This window comes from Zophobas morio, unplaced genomic scaffold (genome assembly GCF_036711695.1).
Source record: "Zophobas morio isolate AGI-343-1 ecotype UQ-CSIRO unplaced genomic scaffold, CSIRO_AGI_Zmor_V1 ptg000108l, whole genome shotgun sequence".
Lineage (NCBI taxonomy): Eukaryota > Metazoa > Arthropoda > Insecta > Coleoptera > Tenebrionidae > Zophobas > Zophobas morio.
In genome coordinates this window covers 5,650,059-5,670,006 of record NW_026972213.1, presented here as the reverse complement: position 1 = coordinate 5,670,006, position 19,948 = coordinate 5,650,059, and the positions used below count along the sequence as shown (strand labels likewise).

At 33.6% G+C, this 19,948-nt stretch overlaps 1 protein-coding gene across 6 annotated transcripts in view; it reads right to left on the bottom strand.

Annotated features, from left to right (window-relative positions):
• Window positions 1–19,948, bottom strand: part of Sbb (scribbler) — a 182,731-nt gene that overhangs the window by 6,341 nt on the left and 156,442 nt on the right. For all 6 annotated transcript variants that reach the window (XM_064076923.1, XM_064076921.1, XM_064076920.1 and 3 more), the window contains 2 exons: window positions 5,345–5,468; window positions 2,811–2,898 (listed from right to left, as the gene is read on the bottom strand). In XM_064076923.1, coding sequence (XP_063932993.1) covers window positions 2,811–2,898; window positions 5,345–5,468 — 212 coding nt within the window. The remainder of the gene's footprint in view (window positions 1–2,810; window positions 2,899–5,344; window positions 5,469–19,948) is intronic.

The following is a 19,948-nucleotide window of genomic DNA, read 5'->3' as shown; positions in this document are numbered from 1 at the left end:
CATTTTGGGTGGCTTGCGATTTTTTTGGGCGTTTAGTGGGGGAGCTGACTTTTCGGGACTAAAGGTGTTGTCATTCGGCCACCATCTTGAAAATGAGGCTGCAATATTTTTTTTCATTTATGTAACTCTGTAATCGTGAATCGCAACAAAAATTTTGTCAAGAGGATTTCTGTAGATACCTTAATACAATTACCTAATAACTTTTAATATATTAATAATAAAAACGTTATGACCAAAAAAAAATAAAACTAATAGCATTTCATAATCATAACAACAATAATACTAATGGCTTTTATTTTCTGCATATGTTCTCACTCATTAGAGGAAATAGAAAATAACTAATCTATCCATACATAATATACAAAGAACATATACTAAAAAAAAAAGAAAATCCTACCATTTTAATTAATACAACTTTATAACTTTACTATATTCCAAAAACCGAGGTAACCTATAAACTACTTCTTTCAAAATTTAAAGTGCACAAATATGATATTCCTTTAACTGCATCACCATGTAGATTTGACTAACGTACTAGTCCTACAGGTGTTATAATAAAAGCAAGTTCAGTATCGAGTGCTAAAACTTGTAACGAAGTATGAATTTTCCTTATTGATGTTGAGCAAAATGTTAAACAAAAAGTAGGCTACTTATGCGTAATGAATTAATGTTAAGTCGTCACACAGGTCTCTTTCAGGGTAGATCCTATGTATTTTTTTTTTATTTAATATAAAACAAAGAACTTTAGGTAGTGGGTGATGTGCAGATTATCAAGAGGTAACTAAAACTTTTACCAATGTTCTAACTACGTCGTTTATATGTTACACAAACATACGTCTTCGCTGAATCGTATCGTAAACGAGTAATCGGAATTTTTTTTTTGCTTAGAGAAGGTCGTGATGAATGTATCAGTTAGGTTTGTTTAAAATTAGTTGGTCTGTTTGATACTAAAGATATAAAATGTTAGTATCCTCTGGAAGAGTTAGACAGTCGTCTACTGAGGAAATCTTCATATTATCCGCGAACAGCAGTTTTTCACATGAAATATTGGCTAGTAAAATATGAACAAATAACAAAAACAACAAGACCGAGATTCGACATCTATGGAAACCCAGATGTAGGAAAGAATAATAATTGGGACAAACCATACGATATATTATGCAATGGTGACGGTCTCTAAAGTATGACCGAAGCAGGAGCGGCTTGTTCTATGAGGCAGATGAAGCAATGCTTCACCAGTGAATTCGTGGTGTATTAATATTTTTGCTATTTCTAAGTGATACATTTCGGACCAATAAAATGTTTTTTTCGTTATTTTAAAAATTAATGTACAACATTATTGTTATTCTGATCTTAGTAGGTAGGTTCGCTGTACAAAATTTCAATAAAAAAAATGTTGTGAAGTCAGTGCGTGTAATTTATGGCAAATTAAAAATTTTGTTTATTTAATGTAAAGTGAACACAATGGCACAGTGTCTTTTTTCTAGAAACCTTTGCATTAATTTTTTAACAGACTGATATTGTCTTTTATCTTTGGCAAAGTAAGTTCGTTCAGATATTCTCAAAGCTAGGAGCTTGTTGCAAACAGCTTGGTAAATTATGCAAATTTGTATGACCACTTTTTAAGAAAATTTATGGAAAACTTCATACTGATATTTTGCCATCGAAATATCGTAAAAAGAACTGAAATAAATGCTAAACAACAGAAATTAAGGCAAATCTTTTCTGAAACTCTTGATATTATAATTATTAAAGTACAAATTAAATTTTCTGTAAAACGCAAGCACAATATAATTTTTTCGATATTTAGATATATAAATATTACATAAATCGTGTGATTTTTTAAAACATCGTATAATTAAAAAAAAATTGAAATGTCAAAATAAAATTTAAAAAATTTTATGAAAAAAAAAAAAATTGACAAATCTCAAAATATTAAAGCAAACAAATCTATTTTGTACAATCCAATTTAAAAGCCTAAATTCTTCAGTAAATTTTCACGATACAACAACAAATCAAACATAATGAAAAAAAAATACAAGAATTTTAAAAATTTTTGAACTTTTGATAACCATTTTACTTCTTGTCCCAGTACCATTCCTCGTAAATCTCCGGCTCTCTCCGGTTATCTAAGTGAATTTTACTTAATTTAATGCTCCATTTTTTTTTAACTATCGTTTCACTCTCCCAAACTGGTTTGCAACATAACAGTCCATTCCAAAAATAAATATGTCTTCTTTTTGTAATATTAAAGATACATCTACATAAAGATAAATAACTTAAAACTAAAGTTTTTAATTCTCTTTTTTTTTTCAAATTTTTCGCTCCTAACTTTTTTATTAATGTTACGCCGAAAAGTACGTACATAATACATGAGAGTTGTCCACAAAAATGTATTTTAAATTTTGTTGTCAATTTCACGATACGCAGTTAAGAAAATTATTGCATTCTTATTTTCATGATAGCGGCCAAATGACAATATCCCTAGTTCCTAAAACTCAGTTTTACGACTGACCCTCTAACTAAACCCAAAAAGAAATCGCTGCCAATCCAAAAAGCATGTTCTCATGCCGTATTGACTGCACTAGAGTGGCGAGTGGCGAAACACAGTGCGGACAAAGAAACAAAATAAAAAACCAATGGTACATGGGAAACAGCTTATGTATTTAGAGTTGAAATACATAAAATATACATTATAAAAATATATAAAATAATTAACATAAGTACTAACTATATTTTGGTAACAGCAAGAACGCAGGTATTGGTGGCTTTTATTTGAATTTTGGGGAAGAAATTAGACTAGTTCTCACCTAGGGGGCGCCCAGTCGTGGCGGGTGCAGTCCAGTAAGGTTCCTACGTAGGTTTTTCCTCTCCAAGTAACGTTGACTACCAGAACACCTGCACAGAGTATGTTCGTACAATATCTGCTTCAATTTGTTCGCATGTAGTGTATGAACGTGCTCGTAACATTGGAAACTTGTTCTGTTTCTAATATTAACTTAGAACAGTAACCTACATGATACTTTTTTTAATTTTATTGTTCTAATTGTTAAGAGTCACGTTTAGGAGCTTAAATTTCGCACGTGACTGAGCCGGATGTTAAATAAGTTATTCAAATGTCAAAAATTCGAAATTGGTAGGTCACAATAGTATTTCCAATATTTTGCCAAAAAGAAATAACATCTACAATGAGCAACCAGAGGGCTCATTTAGTGAACCTACCATTATTGGAAGACGGGTACTTCCCTTCAGCATTAAAAAAAACATAACAATAATAGTTTAATAACTTTCTTAACCACAAATAAAATTATTGACAAATGAGAACATTTAACAAAATTAGTTACAAGTACCAAAAACCAAGTCAATGGGTCTTTTCAATGAATTTATTATACGCCATTTTTACTAAAGTAAAGTCTTGTAAGATGGATACTAGAGCAAGAGTTTTTTATTCTAATTGTTTCATTGAAAGCAAATGATGGGGACTCGCTCACTAAAGTGCATTTTTTGTAGATCCTTTATCAATAATTGTTTTTTTATACGGGCAATACTTTTGAAGTCATTTGTTTTAATAGAATAGAATAGAATTTTTTATTCGCATTTAACGACAATGGTTTATGCATGGCAAAAAATAGAAAAATAAAAGTATGTTAAGTAAAAATTGCAATACACACAACAAACAAACAATCAGCATTCTAATCAATTGACAAATTAAAATATTTATCTAAGATACAACAAGCATGCTTTTACAGAATCTCTTTTACAGCAGTCACGAGTGCCTTTATGGCAGGCGGAAATTTGTTGTAGAGTTTGGGACCATGGTAATTTACAGCGTTTTCTACAAAAGTCGAAATAGATATTATCTAGTCTTGTACGGTGGCTAGAAGAACAAATAATTGTATAGTGTTTTATGTTGTTTTTCATAAATATAAATGTACATATAATCCTGGAAGCATTGTTATATTATCAAATGAAAATCGTTTTTACACCATCGTAGTATGTCATCAATCCAGTTACAATTCTATCGCCCATGTCAATATAAAGCAATTTATGACACAATAAAATAAGAAGAAGTATGACATTCATTTATTAATTGTTAACAAATAAATAACTACTTTAATTGACATTTCATTGACTCCTCCCACGTGCATTTAGAGTTCACAAAAATCTCTAGAAATTTAGCTATTTTCTGATCTTTTACATTGCGAGTGGTAAATATTAATTTTTGTTTTGCTTTCGTTTAACAGCATTTTAGTACCATTAAACCAATCCAAAGCATTTGATTATACTTCCTCCATGTTAGCTAAGTTGTTTAATTTTGTGCTAGAACTGCACATGATAGTTTCAGCCGAAAAAAGTATTAAATTTTTGTTGTTTAGGTACGCCGGTAGGTCCTTTATTTAGATCTAAAAAATCAGAGGACCCAGTACAGAGCTTTGTGATAATCCATGATTCAAAAATGTCTCATTTGATGCTAAGAAATTCTCATTGGAATGTTTCTTACACTTATTGATTGTATTTACATAAAGTTTACAATATATGTATGTACTTTATCATACATATTTAGAAATACATGACTGCATATGTAACTATTTTATTTCAAATAACAGCAGTTCAACGTTTTGTCCTATACTATGCAATTCTTTACTATACCTAGCAAACTGTGCAATGTTTATTTTTACGTATATGCATAGAAAGTAGGTAACTAATTTGTTCGTTTTGTATTAATTGTATTGTCTTATTAAATGTCAAATGAATAAAAGAAAGTCACTTGGTACTGAGCAATTATTATTAGATAGATATCTTTGAGACTATAAAGGGTATTAAAGCAGAAGCTAATTGGTGAAACGAGTTCTATCCCATCTTGTCATGTATAGTCTGGTTGTTGAAGTTTCTTAAATTACAAGTTGCTACTACTATCATTAAAGTCATTACTGTTATTACAAAGCCACAACAAAGTTATTCGGCTTGTCTTGGATGAAACAACTGTATACGTTCAGCATCAGTTCTAAAACGCTTTTTAATACTAATAAAATCACTACATTTGTATAAACAAAACCGACTTTTCGCGACATCTGCCGCAGAAATCAATTCCAGGTCGCTTCCTTGCCACCGATAAGCAAAAAGTCCCCACGTCAAAATAAACAAACTATACAAATTTCCACCCGATCAAAGTGTACGTAAACACGCTAATGGTCCCAAGTGTTTGAACGTAAACAAAAACAATAAAACTACACGGAACCATAAATCTGTTGAGCATCAGCAGTCTGGTAATGTCTTTTGTTTATCTTATCTCCATAATCAAATAGGGGATCTAAAGCGATTACGCTCGGAAAAGACTACTCACCTCCTTCGGTCTCGTGCCACACGATTCCCTCAAGCGTGACACTTGTACCAGGTTCGCAGGGTCCCAAACAATCCGGTTCGGTGATGGTTCCAACACTGGTGCCTATACACACGTCCGATACCTCCTGCAACAAACGTAGCGTGTCAACATAAAACGAGCATACGTCACGCGGAAGTTGTGTATGGCATTCGAAATGGGATACCGAACATGACAGATGCACGAAGAATATCAAGTCGACGACCTAAATACAGCGATAAAAGGAGAAGAACAAGAAGCAGTGACATGTGTTGGGTGTTTGTTTTGTGGTTATCGGTACAGCTATTTGGAAAAGAAAGGGCGCAGACGGTTGACTTTATGATTATGCGGTTAGATCCTGAAATGACGTCAGATTTTAAGCGAGGATAATGAATTGGATAATGACGCGGTCCCGCACAATGGAAGTTTGTAAGTTGGTGCGCTATCTTAAAACGAAGATAATGAAATTGGAGGGAAGTAAGATTCAAATGCGACGTTATGCATACTTTACAAACCTCTCGAAAATTTCGAATTTTAATAAAGAAAGTAATAAATAAGTATAAGAATATATAACCAAATAAAATTTAAACTAAAATTACTTTACAATATTGCTTGTCATTTTGGACTTTAAAATTTACAGAACTGTGGGACACTATTATGTACATTATTTAATATCAATTATTCAGTTGCATCATTTTTTCGCTACGATTTGGAAATCACGAGCTTGATACAAAATTATGCTTGAATCTGTTATTCTGGTGACCAAATGACATCATGATTCTTTTATTGAACTCGTAAAAAATGTATGTGGTGTTAGCTTTTCATCATTAACGTAGAAGTTCATCAATAGGTTAATGAATTATTGGTTTGTCCTGGTAATATTCTGTGGACAGCTTAATATTGTTGTTAATATAGTAACTTCATTGTGCCTCAAGTTGTGAAAAATATAAAAGTATAAAAGTACAGACTATTTGTTACTAATTACGAGTATTATTAATTAAGGTTTCTTATTTGCTGAACGCTACTGTTGTTAATTTTTCTCATATACCTATTCGTAGACATAAAGATAATTTTATTGTGCAACTGTAAGACAAAACGTCATTTGAATTATGTTATTCATTTTGATTTGTTAACTTTTTAGTCTTCTACATAACGGTTATACGTCGGGTTTTGAAATCGTGAATTCTAGCCAACAGATTCTGATGCCATTACGTGGGAAACCCAAGCGTTTTTAGAATTTTAGTGCAAATAAATAGCTTAAGAGTTGCTAAAATGAAAAAATACCTTCAAAACCCACCGACATGACATAATTAACATTCACATTTCAGAACAATAGCTATACATCCGCGTACTGGGCAATGCAATAAAAATTTTACTGCGATATTATTAATATTAATACCAATATCTTATTAAAACATAAAATATGTAATTACTATATCCATTTTAGGATAGAGGCATTTAACCTTGAAGTACGTACTAACAAGAACTTTTCGCATTACTAACTTCGATCATAAACATGGTGATTTTAAATTTTTTTTGAACAAACAAATACCTTTCATTATTATTCCAGAGAACGAAGACGCAGCAGTGCGACTTTTGACGAATTTTCAAAGCCATTGAACTGCAGCATTAGCATTATTAAACATTTCGAGCCCACAAAGTTGGCTCTCTTCGAGAAAAATTTAATTATCTCTAACAAACGACAGGCAATCGTGTCACGAAATAGTCAACAAAAGAGATAAATTAAAAGCTTCCAGAAAACGGGCGTGTTCTTTAAAATTAAACTCCTAAAAGGAAACTGGAATTTTCACAATTTAATTTGTTTACGATTCGCGCAACAAAAGATTCGAGTGGCAAAGGGAAATGTACAAATTGCATTTCCCAAGCAGGAAAGAATTCTTTAAAAATCACGTAACTTTATTAAGGTCGCCATTCGAAAAGCAGGATCGTTCCGATGCACAATTTAATCATTCACGAGTGAAGAAGCACTTGGAAATACTTTAATCGGCGCAGTAAGTGGGAGGAACGCTAATTCGTTTTTAATGAAGCTAATTTCGTACAATGAAAATCGATCGTGTGCTAATTTCAACAGTTTAAAGTGAAGTATCATCCGTTGTAACAACTGGCGGTTATTTGAGAAGCAATTACCTCGGAGGTTATTTTGCAAATTCTGTTGCAACGTGAACCTCATTATTTCGCGAACTGGATCAAACAAAAAGCTAAAAAAGCGTCGAGTTTCATTAGCACGAAAAGGATTAAATTGAACCGTAATTTTGTTAAAACACCTGATGACAATTACGTGTAATTTGGCGAAGATAACAGACATCTGTAAGCTCATCACGCATCTGACTAATGAAATATTTAATGACACGTTTGGTTTAAAAAATCGACACACATTAGCGAGTTTTCTCGGAACACTGAAAACCGAAAAAAAAACGCTCCTGGCAAACGCGGATCGGCTGAAGTTAATTGAAGCATAAGTGGACATCTAATGCATGCCATGTAGAGGTCAATTCGGTAGGATGTTGAAATGACTCGATAACTGTGGGAGAGTATGGAGACAAATGGGTGGGATCTTAAAGCAAAAATATCCGTTGACGTTTTTGGAAAGGAAATACGAAACGACGGAGTATAAAAGTTATGGGAAATAACACGGGGGCGTGAGAAATTCGATATTATCTACAGTTATCTTATCAGAGTACGCCGACGTTTTGCAGAGACTATAATTTAATGATGGATTATTACGAGCTTCTCTAAAAATGGGTCACGGCAATTTAGTCGGAGATAAAGACGTTTTCGATGATGCATTCCAATCGAAATCAACACAGTGTTATCACAAATTTTCTTATTAACAATAGCGTAGAACCAATCTTTAATTCAATTCTCATTTATTGCTCGTTTTTGTAAAAATAATTAAGGTTGCTTTTTTAAAGTTTGCAGTCCTAATTAATTATTAATGCAGCTGGCGTCCCGATTATATAATTTACTTTAACAATAAAATAATATGATAGGAATGATTTATGTTACAGAGGTATGTCAGACTACAATTATTAGTAAAAAATATAGGTGGTGTGTGCGGAACGATATAAGCCATTTCTGCAAAAGTGGCAATGTGCGAAAAGACAAAAATAAAAAGGTGGAACTTTTTAGCAGCTACACAAAGAGTAAAACTTCAAATAAAATCTTGGGGAATTTTTAAAATAAAACTAAAAATATGTTAAACAATTCACCTCTTTTTTATAACCATGTACATCCATCAACTTTTGCCGCTCATCGTGAGCTGCATTTCCGAACATTTTTTCAAAAACTTTCCTGTGCTTGCAGCGTAGGTGTTTCTTCAAACCAGTTGTATTAGCGTTCTTCATCTTTATGATTTTGGGAATTTTCTTTTCTGCACAAAGAATGCACTTGCCAAATTTTTCAGAATCAGTTGTACTGTACTCAAAGCAGGACGCATATCCACTTTTAACTGGTTTAGAAGCTGCTACATGTGTGTTTTCTCTCACATCATTTTGATAAGACAAAGATTTCATGTTTTTAGTAAATGTCACTCACTGAACAAACTTATCTCTCACAACACTGTGTGAAAACTGACCAAAGTAACAGAAGAATGGTAAAAGATACCGCCTTACATCCCCTTGCTATTATGTACAGAAATATATTTATGACAGGTGCAATAAAATTGATGAAATGCGTTTTTCCCAAAAACTAATAAAAAATCTGGTTTGCACTTGTGCCTGGAATCCTTCGGAATGAACGACACTTGGTGGAAAGATGTTTAGCAAATATTATGAGTCCTAGGTATTAAAAAGAATAGATATTTTGTTCTGCTGTCTAGTCAACATCCTTGAAATACTTTACTATGCAGTGATCTTTCAAAATGTTTTTTAAAAAAACCTGAATACAAGAAATACGTACTCAAAAGCACCATTAGCATTTGATTATGCAATTATTCGAATACTTAGTTTCGAAAATGATTAAAATATTAAGAAAGCGCTTTCTATTTGAGCTCAGCAAGGATACGCAGGAGCTTTTTGTGACCTGAACCCGAAAGTATTGAATATGTTGCAAATTCTACCCGATTATGTCAACTCTAAATTTAGGAATGTTGATTCGAATCGATTTTTCTTATGGGCCTTTTTACCATCTTATTATGGAATACATATAAGACGGTTTGCCAAAAATGTACCTACGTTCCCTTTATTGAACAATATACCGGACACTATTTTTGGCGTACGTTCAAGTCATACGTTGACACAGGGATAAATATTTTGCTTTAAAAGAAGTATAACGACTGAAAATCTAGCATATTTTTGGGGGTATTTATTTTTACTTATTATTAATCAGATTCTTATCCAAAATATTTCTATGCAAAAGACGTGTTAAAATTCATGTTTAAGTTGCAGACGGTGCCCTAAAGTTTCAGATATATTTTTGTAAATAGAAAAAACTAACGGGTCGTGTTTTTACGTGAAACACCCTGTATATCAAGATACTATTTTAAGTAACACAAATCACCGATGTTTTTATCAATATGTACTCCAGGTTTCTATTTTTGTATTTCACGCGTTATACAAATTTAATGCCTTTTTTATTACATAACCCCTACTCAACAGTCTATTTGCCTTTATTAAATTTTTATTGTGACATGAACTCGCAACAAACTCCTGAAAAAATAAGATTACCAACAGTCGGGATCAAAATAACAAAGCAAACACTACAAGAATGTTAACGAGGCAAAAATAAAATAGAGTGAGAAAAAAGTGACTGCACTTTACTCCGTTGGCAATTTCCTGTAAAAAGTACTTTGTAACGACAGCACAAATTAATGCAACGAATAAAATAGGTCACGTACGACCTGGTCACATTACGGTGGAATCGATAACATGGCGCAGGATATTTCCAAACACATCACATACAATGCATTTATATATGTATTTACATTCCCAACGAAACTAAATTAAATTTTAAATGAAACATTTTTAATTAATTTTGCATGCATTTATATTCTGCAAAAAGCAGTGATTAATCATTTAATTATTAAATAATGCTGTTCATTTCCGCCACAACAAAGCTCGTATGGACGTTTTTATAAAGCGATTGCTGAAAGTAATTAGCTTATTAATTAATTATTAGCATTATTTATGACTTTGATTAATGTTTCCACAAAGAGAGGACAAATTATAATTCGAACAGACATGTTATTAACAGTGTTATAAATTATCCATACAATTAACATATGATTAGACGACTGGTTTATAGTCGAACTTTTACAATGGAGGAGTTCCCGCGGAGGCAGCGATGGGTGGTTTAACTAAAACCGCGGATAAATCATGCATCTTGTATGATCCCACTGCAGAAATCCTACTGTATTCCCCAAAAGCAGGAATTATAAATTCAAACGAACATCTTATTAGTTGTTGTGCTGATATTTATAATACAATAAATAACCTTCGAGGCTTCACAACGCGTGAAATTTATTGCTGCTTGTTGAATCTTTTATGTTCGGCGACTAACGATACAATAGCCAAAATCATCAAATTAACTACGTTCGAGTCGATTGATCCGGCTGTAAACGTGTCAACTTTATATCGCAATGCCCAATTTAATAAACATTTGTTCATGTACCTAATTGCCCGTTGGTTCAATACAATGTTCAGCAATCCGCGTTTCTATGCACTCGTACCGATATTAATTCAAAGTGGAACAACAATGTTAAACCAACTTTATTCCGAACGCATTCAATAAATTCAAATGACGAAAATTCATTTCCATTTAAATTGAGTTCTGTGTTGAACAAAAAATCAATCATATTTCTGTGCAACATTTCTGTGGATCAGCACAACGCGCAGATTAATAATATTTCGCTTTTATCATTCAATAACCAAGATAATAGCTCGCATTCAAAACGACAGGGTGGCAGAATGACTGATCAAATAACGTACGTTTTGCGGTTATGTTAACAAATCGATACGTAAGGGGGCGCGAGGGGTGGATCCACCCCACAACTATCAACTCAACAGCCAAAACACGAGGGTGTCACGCAATATATCTAGTCGGATACATACATGGCAATACACAAGAAAAATGGTTGGTACAAGTTGTTGAATGTCAATAAAGAAGTGATTTAAATGACTCTCTCGTAAAGCGAAATTGGAATGAATATTTTATCCCCGTTGTGTGAAACTGTCAGTTCCAACTGTTCTTTTTGTACGTCGATACTATTCAGTAATTCCATTAGTTTCCATTAAATTACAAAACAAATAAAGCAGCGCGAGCTGCTCGAGCGGAGTCGATATCATTGAACATTTGCGTGGTTGGTTGCCGCCAATCTTGCAAGTGGGAACAGATTTCCATATTTTATATGAACCAACAAAAATCGCACGTATTTGATTGTGATCATTTGCTGAAAGATTAACTGTGATTAGTAGATTTGTCACTTCAATGTCTGATCAATACACAAAAATGGTGAATTCAAACTTCTATTTTTTAGTATAACGTTCTTGAAGACTGATGCATATAAATCAGGGATGTTATCAAGTATTTATTTTGTCTTTAAACAAGGTTTTATTTTTATCTCACAAACAAACCTACAAACCATAAAGTTTTCCAGAATAAAAAAAAGTTTGGAGGTTAAACTTGTTTCGTAGAAATTATTTGTGAAGGCATATATTCGTACGCTTAAGTAATATCTTCTATTGGGTCAATTCTGACCTTTGTAATCGAATTTTTTGCACAGGTGCTCCATGGCTTTAGCAAAGCTTTCTCGAGCCTGATTCTGTGGGATTTAATTGGTCATGACTGACTGTCCAGAGAAAGTCAAGTCATTGTTGTCTCTGAAAACATGTTTCACATATCTTTTTGATACATAGGACATTTACATGTAGATTTAAATAAAAAATTAAATAAATGTCCCATGTAATCAAACAGCTCTTCACACGACATACAAAATTTTTTGAAACAAAACCACGATAGCAGAAACGTTAAAACGTCAGACACGATATAAATACTTTAATGTTTTTTTCTAACCAAAAGGCGCGATCATAAAAAACTGGACCACTATGTTTTGACACACTTCAAATTTAAAAAAAAATCAGAGTTTAATTAATGTTTTGTTTAACAAATCAAATAATTTCAACAAAGTCACTGTCCCGTTTTTCAATTCAAAAACAACTAAAACTTTGTTATGTCAAAGTGGTCCGATTTTAATGGCTACGACTGTATATCTTGATAGATAAACGATTTAATTTACAAAAGAACCTAGATAAAACAATTAATATATACCGAATTCTTATTATATGAATGTGAAATAATACATAAGCTAGCTCAGGTTAGGTCACGTCATACATGTATAACCGATTTGTATTGGTTGAAAATAAAATAAAAAGGAATTCAACATAAAAATTGCATCTAACAACGAGAAGCAAAAAAATACACTGTTTTTGAATTATTAAATCCTCCCTTCCCAAAAAGACATAAAGTCAAGCGGAAAATATCTCTAACGGAAATTGTGAAATATTTAAACACTGTCTAAATTAGTTGCCCTGGCAACGAAATGACATCAATACTTTTTATGGACCACATTTTTTTATTAGGTTGGATTTAACGATTTTTTGTCGATGTAGCCCGGAATTTATTGGCAAATCATAATAATACTGCTTTAATCACAACTCGATAAAAGCACGAGATATTATCGAAAAACATAAAATAAATCTTCCGACGATATCTACAAGTCGCAACAGGGTATTATAAAACTAATAAATTAGAAACTTAATCTTTAATCTCTCATCAATGCATTAAACGAATGTATTCAGGAATGTTTCTGCAGGTTTGTTAAAACTGTTGTTTTTTTTTTTTAACGGGGGCGACCTAGCAAATCATCGTCCAATATCGTCTTCAGTTATTGCCACAGATAATCCAAATGAAAGATATCTGCTATATAAACTCGTAACTTATTACGAGCTGTATCATTCCAGACGGTTTTAAAAGTTTTGGAGTATAATAGCACCATATTTCTATATTTACGCCAAACTTATCTGTCACACAGTATTTTAAAACATAAATCCTAACATCTTGAAATTATTGTCATATTCAGTAACAGGCCTCTAAGAATACAAAAAGGAAATTTCTGGGAAAGAAAAAATTACTTTTGGATAATACAAAAATCCACATTAGATGCGTAGGTACTTTTTCTATAGGAACTGACGTGTCCATAGTTGAGAACTTTTTAATATCATAAATTGTAAGTTAATAATTTAAGGAACAGAGTATCGAAGAACTCATAAATGCACCTTTAATTAGACCAGTAGACCCGATGGAATTCGTGTATCATGATTTAAGTCAGTGAAACGTCAGCTTCTAAAAATAAGCGAAGTATACACTACGCAAAAATTGAAATAGAATCGTTGCGCTTAATTGATTTTTTATTATAAAAAATTATCTCCAAACGTAAATTTTTGCTACTTAAATATAGAAAAAAATATAAGAGACTTAATAAAAACATGAAAAACATGACACTGTAAATACACAGTAGAGCATTTTTAGAAAAAACTTCTATACGAGAAATCATTATGTAAATAGTTTTACAGCACCTATCGTCAAATCAGCATCAATAAATAATTACCGTTACATACAGAAACGCGGCGATTCAATTAAGTTATGCAAATCCCACAACCTCGCTTATTGATAATGCACCTCCTAAAATCCTGCTAAACAGCCTAATTAATCAAACCACCTACCAAAAGCTGACAAAAGGATCAAGAGACAAAACCCACGCGTATTAAGCAGAACGGGGACGCAGAACAGCATAAATAACGACCACGACCTAAACAGCCCGACTTACTCAATAATAATAAATTCTTCTCTAAGCTCCTCCAGATTTTATTCCATAAGCACCTGGTTCGCACGTTATATCGCCGAACATTAATTCTTATTTATCGACAGCATATTTCTCCCGAAAATTATTCACGTTTGGAACGCTCTGAGTTATGCCGTATTATTTTTAGCGCAATGCAAATATTTTAACAAATTTCCGGATATCATTAAATCCGCACTGAATTTAAATTAGCTTTATGACAGCTGCAGGACGCATTTAGCGAAAAACAAAGCAGGATTAATGTTATGCTCGAGCTGTTGATGTTAATGTGGGTTTGGTGTTTGTTTAGTGTGTTCTTTCGTTTAGGTGTTTGCACTTTTATTTAAAGACATCAATTGCCGTTATGATCCTTGACTTGCGTCTATTTGAGCGGGGGAGTGATCGTAAAAAACAAGAGTTTTACCAAAAAGCGTCTTTGAAACTTAGCCAAGACGCTAAATTCATTTCTACGATTTAAATTAGAATTTCGATTAAGTAAGTTCATCGCTAAGAAAAATGGGATGAATATAATGAGAATTTTTTTTCTTACTAGATACTGACTGTGGGTTTTTCGTCTTGGTTATAAATTTTGTTAGTTGAGGTTTTATAGAATATACAAGAATTAGAGACATTACATTATCATGTGCTGCACATCTAAAAATACAAATCAAATAATTCTGATCACTGATGTTGAATTTTTGCATTTTTGTAATTGTAATTTAGCTCGCGGAGCTTCAGAGAATCACTAATAAATAAAGATGTTAGTACGTGATTATAATATAGGTTAGGTCATGTAGATTTATGAAGGCACTGCAATCTCTTCAATCACTGCAAGATTTATGTATTATTCATGATATTTAAACGAATATAAAATTATTTAATGCTCCTTGAATTCAAGACATGCCATTTATGGATAATTAATGAAATATTATTTATTCAAAAGATAAATTGCAGCTCTTGCTCTATCGCATGATCAAAATCGTACCATTACGTGATATAAAGTTTCAATTGGAAGTAGTTACATGTTGAAGTTTAATTTTTTGTACCATGTGTCATAAATTGTGTTCTTTATAATGTAATCTTGATCAATATTATTACATTTCCTTCCGATTTTATCTTGTCGCTTGTTATCCGGTTTTCAATTCGGTGCACAATGTCAGTAATGAAAAACCACTACAAAGCCGAGTTGTCGGAAAATTCAAGCAATCTAATAAAGCCAAAAGTACAAGTGCTAATTAAAAAAGAAAAGCGGAAGTGAATTTTACGCCGTATGGAAATTTTGAAGTTGGAATTAAATAAATTAGAGTTCACGATGTTTTCTTGCGTAAGCAATGAGGACAATTAACAAGTTAAATTCGTGTCGATTCGGAGGGTTTATTTATTCTGAATCACAGCTGCATGGAAAATCGGACATAAGCTGTTCTTGAAAGGAATCCACTTATCGTTCGTCGATATAAAACTAGCAGCTTTGAACTTCCAAACACTATATTGATGTTTTGGATTATTACGTTTTACGATTCGAGTGGAGGTTCAAGTTATGTTTCATTGTTCGACTGGAAATAACAGAGGAAATGTCGGCAGAATTTATACCGAGCGCGCATGGAAGGTCTCGCATTCATCTTTATTATTCCATCAGAATGCCGTGAATGAAATTGGAACGTGGCTCCCTAACTTCCAGTTATTCAATACGCTTTCGAGGGATGAGAATATCGCCCTAGTCGTAAATAACTGATAAAATTGGTCTATTCATTTATTTCGGCGTAACAGATGTAGAATCTTAATAGACTTAATAGAATTAACCGCTTTATTCCAGCGATCCAAGTTGCAAAGTCAGTTAGCAATTCTGAATTATAATGCGATTGTTGTGAGAGGAATAGGAACTCGAGCCAGAATGGACAGTGGCTTCTTTGTTCCGGCGCGACTGGAAGAAGGTTCGGATAATGAAGACGCAGCCATGGTTTAATTGATAATTGCGGCAATTAACTCAGCGCGAATCTAAAATAGCTGGTAATGACAGGAAACAGAACCCCACCAGAGCGCAAAGTGGGCAAGTGCATGTGTAATGGGCGTGAAGCAATTTTTGCTGTCATATCCATTTTCTTGACTGTGCCTCCACCACCCGACCCTTTATCTAGCCCAGAGGTTTCCAAAGCGTGGGTCAATAAAACACATCAGAGAATCTCCCACATTGCGGAATATAAACGAAATCATAATGTTAATACGAAATAAATTACAAAGTCAAAGAATATTGATCCTATATAAATATGTGCTTCTTTTTTCAGAAACTAGTTTTTCAAACCGGCATAAATATGATGTTAAAAATCGAAGGTGGGGGTTTTCTTTGGTCCAAAACTGATCTGGGTTCTGAGGAAAAAAACTAATTTCAGTTCTGTGGAACTGTGTAAACTGAATTGCACCACTGCAAAAACATACTTTGAACTTATGGTACTCTTGGCTAAATATTTCATGAGTTCTTGAAAGCACTTGAAATTTCTTTTTGACTACCGCAGTCGACGATAAAGCAATCTTTTTAAAAATCCGTTAATTTCATCCGTGGCTATTTTATTATAACATCGCAGCCTTGTAAAACAGTATTCAAAGTATTCAAGTGTTCCACAACATCAACAAAGAAAGCCAGCCTAAAAAGCAAAAGAGAATTGAAAAATAGGTTATCAACATCATATTCCGATTTCTCGTCTTGTAAATACATAAAAAGTCTGCTTTTAACTGGAAAATTCTTCTCAAGACGTTACCCCCCAAAAGCCCTGTGTAGTTAATAAAAAACATTAAAAAATATGAGTCGGTAACGCTTTTCCCTTGATGGAATTTACAACATTAATGAGACTTTTCCTTCACACAAGGGTTTCCCAATGTAGGCATATAGAATTTGACTTTAACCAAATCGATGTCCTGTCAAAGTATTGATGCTTTCGATGGAGTTAGTTAGTGACGCATTTCAACCAGTCAATATTATAACGAACGATTAAAAAAACCCTCAAGTCACTTGTTGATTTAAAATTCATTTCGTTTGTTAATGTGTTTAGTTAATTACTAAATTTACAAGAAATTATGAAAATGCCCATCATCGGCTTGAAGTATAACAATGATTTTAATTCAAAATTTCATTTCTGTTTAGGAAATCTCCCAAATATGTGTCCATATGCCGCACATAATTTTGGCAATGTTCTTGGGTTATTGCCCCAGAAGCATTATGTAATATATAACTCGTGTTCGTTTCTAGGCTGATTTATTTCTGAAGAAAGAAATTGCGTAACTCAGTACTAGATAGCGCAGAGTTAATGTTTTAATTTGAAGTTAACTACGAGAGGGGGTCGCCAACACAATTCTTGCAAGAAGGGGTCTTTTTTGAAAAAAGTTTGGAACCACTGTCCTGGTGGATACGCCACTGGCTGTCATACCCATTTTCTTGGCCGTGCCTCCACCATCCAACCCTTTGTCTAACCACTCACTCCACGACTCTCCCCCAGCTGCCATTGTCCGCGTTAACACGAAACCACTTGCTTTGCATTTCAGCAGCATTTGCATTTTTATCGCGAACCGTTCACCTGACGCTAAACGTCCGTGTCGCCGCCCATCGCGCATACTTCACACGAACACCATGTATAATGCATCAAGTGGTTGCAGAAGTGCATACAGTATTCGCATTCGCATTCGATTAGCGGTCCGAATAAGGCCGTCGGGATGAGGTGGTTACACGGTGCGGTTTGTTCGCACATCCCTCTCTCTCCCTCTCGTACCGTCTTCGCCTCTCTCTCTTCCTCATCGTGTAATTTAATGGAATTTGTCTCTACCCCTGGTCCCCCGGTGCGCCGCCTTTGTTAACCCCCAGAACTCGCGAGCGAGCGGCTTTACAGACCGCAGTATTGATTTCGTCCCCACGTGATGCCCACCCCCTTCAGGCCGCCGCCGCCGCCGCCACCGCCAATCGCGGTCGTTTCCAGCACGCTCCACGGATCATCAGACACGACAGCTTCCGTCTGACAGATGGAACTCGTCACGCCAACCCCTCTAAACCATTTCCGGTTGGCGAAACTCCGGATTGCTTTATTACCGTATGACCGATTGTTATGGACGAATGTTGGTACGGAATTGTGGCAGGAAGCCTAATATTATGCAATTTCGCAATTTACACCGCCGTTAATTATGCAGATTATCGAATAAATGTGTACATGCAGAAGTCTGATATTATTGTTCCCAGATTACCTACTTGCTATAACTTGCTGCGAGTAATCACACCATATTCCACATTCTTATTATGTTTAGTTAAAATATTACAATACAAATCTCTTTCAAAATAAATGAAGTCTACAAGGCATGACAGAGGTAATCAAATAAACAATAAATTGGAATGGATACATAAATGCGATGTTATATTCATTCTATAAATGACAGACTAAAAGCTCAAATGTTAACTATGTTTCTAATGTTATTTGCCAATGACAGCTTGCGCACGGGAAGTTCAAATGGAACTTGGAAACGCGCTACTAGACTCAACAAGTTTACTTCGCGGTCATAAATCAACTCGTTTAAACAATTCGCCCTACGGAACTATTAAGGAACAGAAGAATAATTACACAATGATCGAAAAAACAGCATTTAATCATTTTCTTTTGGGCGACGTTATCAAATTCTACGGTTGAATGAATAAGTACATTTTAATTTTACAATAACTAAAACAATCTGACGTGTCTTACGGAATTTTCAAAAGAAGTATTTTGTCTCGAGTCGGGAGGGTTCTTCTCTATGTTTGAGGACAATAGTCACTTCAGTTATTTCAACATCATCAGCTCATAGCATAGTTGGTGTATGATGTATGAATCAGCGGATCGACCGTCGCAGCGAATCTTAACCAATTTCAGCTTAGCTAGGGGTTCATTTCTTGTGTCGGGGAGTTTTAAGTTTCTTGACTTGTTGTAATATGCATTTCATCACTTTCACGGTCATTTTCAAATAATTGGGAAATTGGAAAATTTTCAAAAGAAAACGGAAACGTTAAAAAGACTGAAAACTGGTTGAGGTGAACCTGTTCGTCTTAATTATACTTACTTAGGGAGCGGAAGGTCAATGTTTTGTTATTTCGTATTTTACGAAAAGCTTTACAAAGTAAGGATAATTAAGATTTTTTGTGGACTGTTTTAAGGCGGATACTTTAAATTAAAATTTAAGAGGTTTAGACCTGGTTTATAGAAACCGAAGTTAAAGTTAATTCGCGATTAACTTTTAATTGAGGTTCGTTGCTAGGCGACGTGCAGGTTTTAACCAATCACGAGCTCCCATTCCACATTTTAATCCAGTGTTAAATTAATCGAGGATTAAATATTTAACTCGGGTTTCTATAAACCGGCCCTTAAAATTGTTAATATTTAAGGGTTTCTGAAGCTGAGTATTTCATGACACATACTACTTAACAGAACTTATTTTAACTATTTGAATTTTTAATTGTGTTGCACACGTATTCGGATTAGTAGTTCTTTTTTTATAGATTAAAACTAGAAAGCACTCTTTAGGTAAGACGTTATAAAATCATTTATAATTTTTTATTCTTAAAAATATAAATAAATACATCTCTTAATAAAATAATAAGTAGTAAACACAAACAGGGCAGCCAAAAATTGTCTGAATAATTAATTAAATCTGGGAAAACTAGTAGCAAAACACTTAATCAAAATCGCCCCAAGAACAATCGAACAAAGACAAATCATAAACTTTGATTC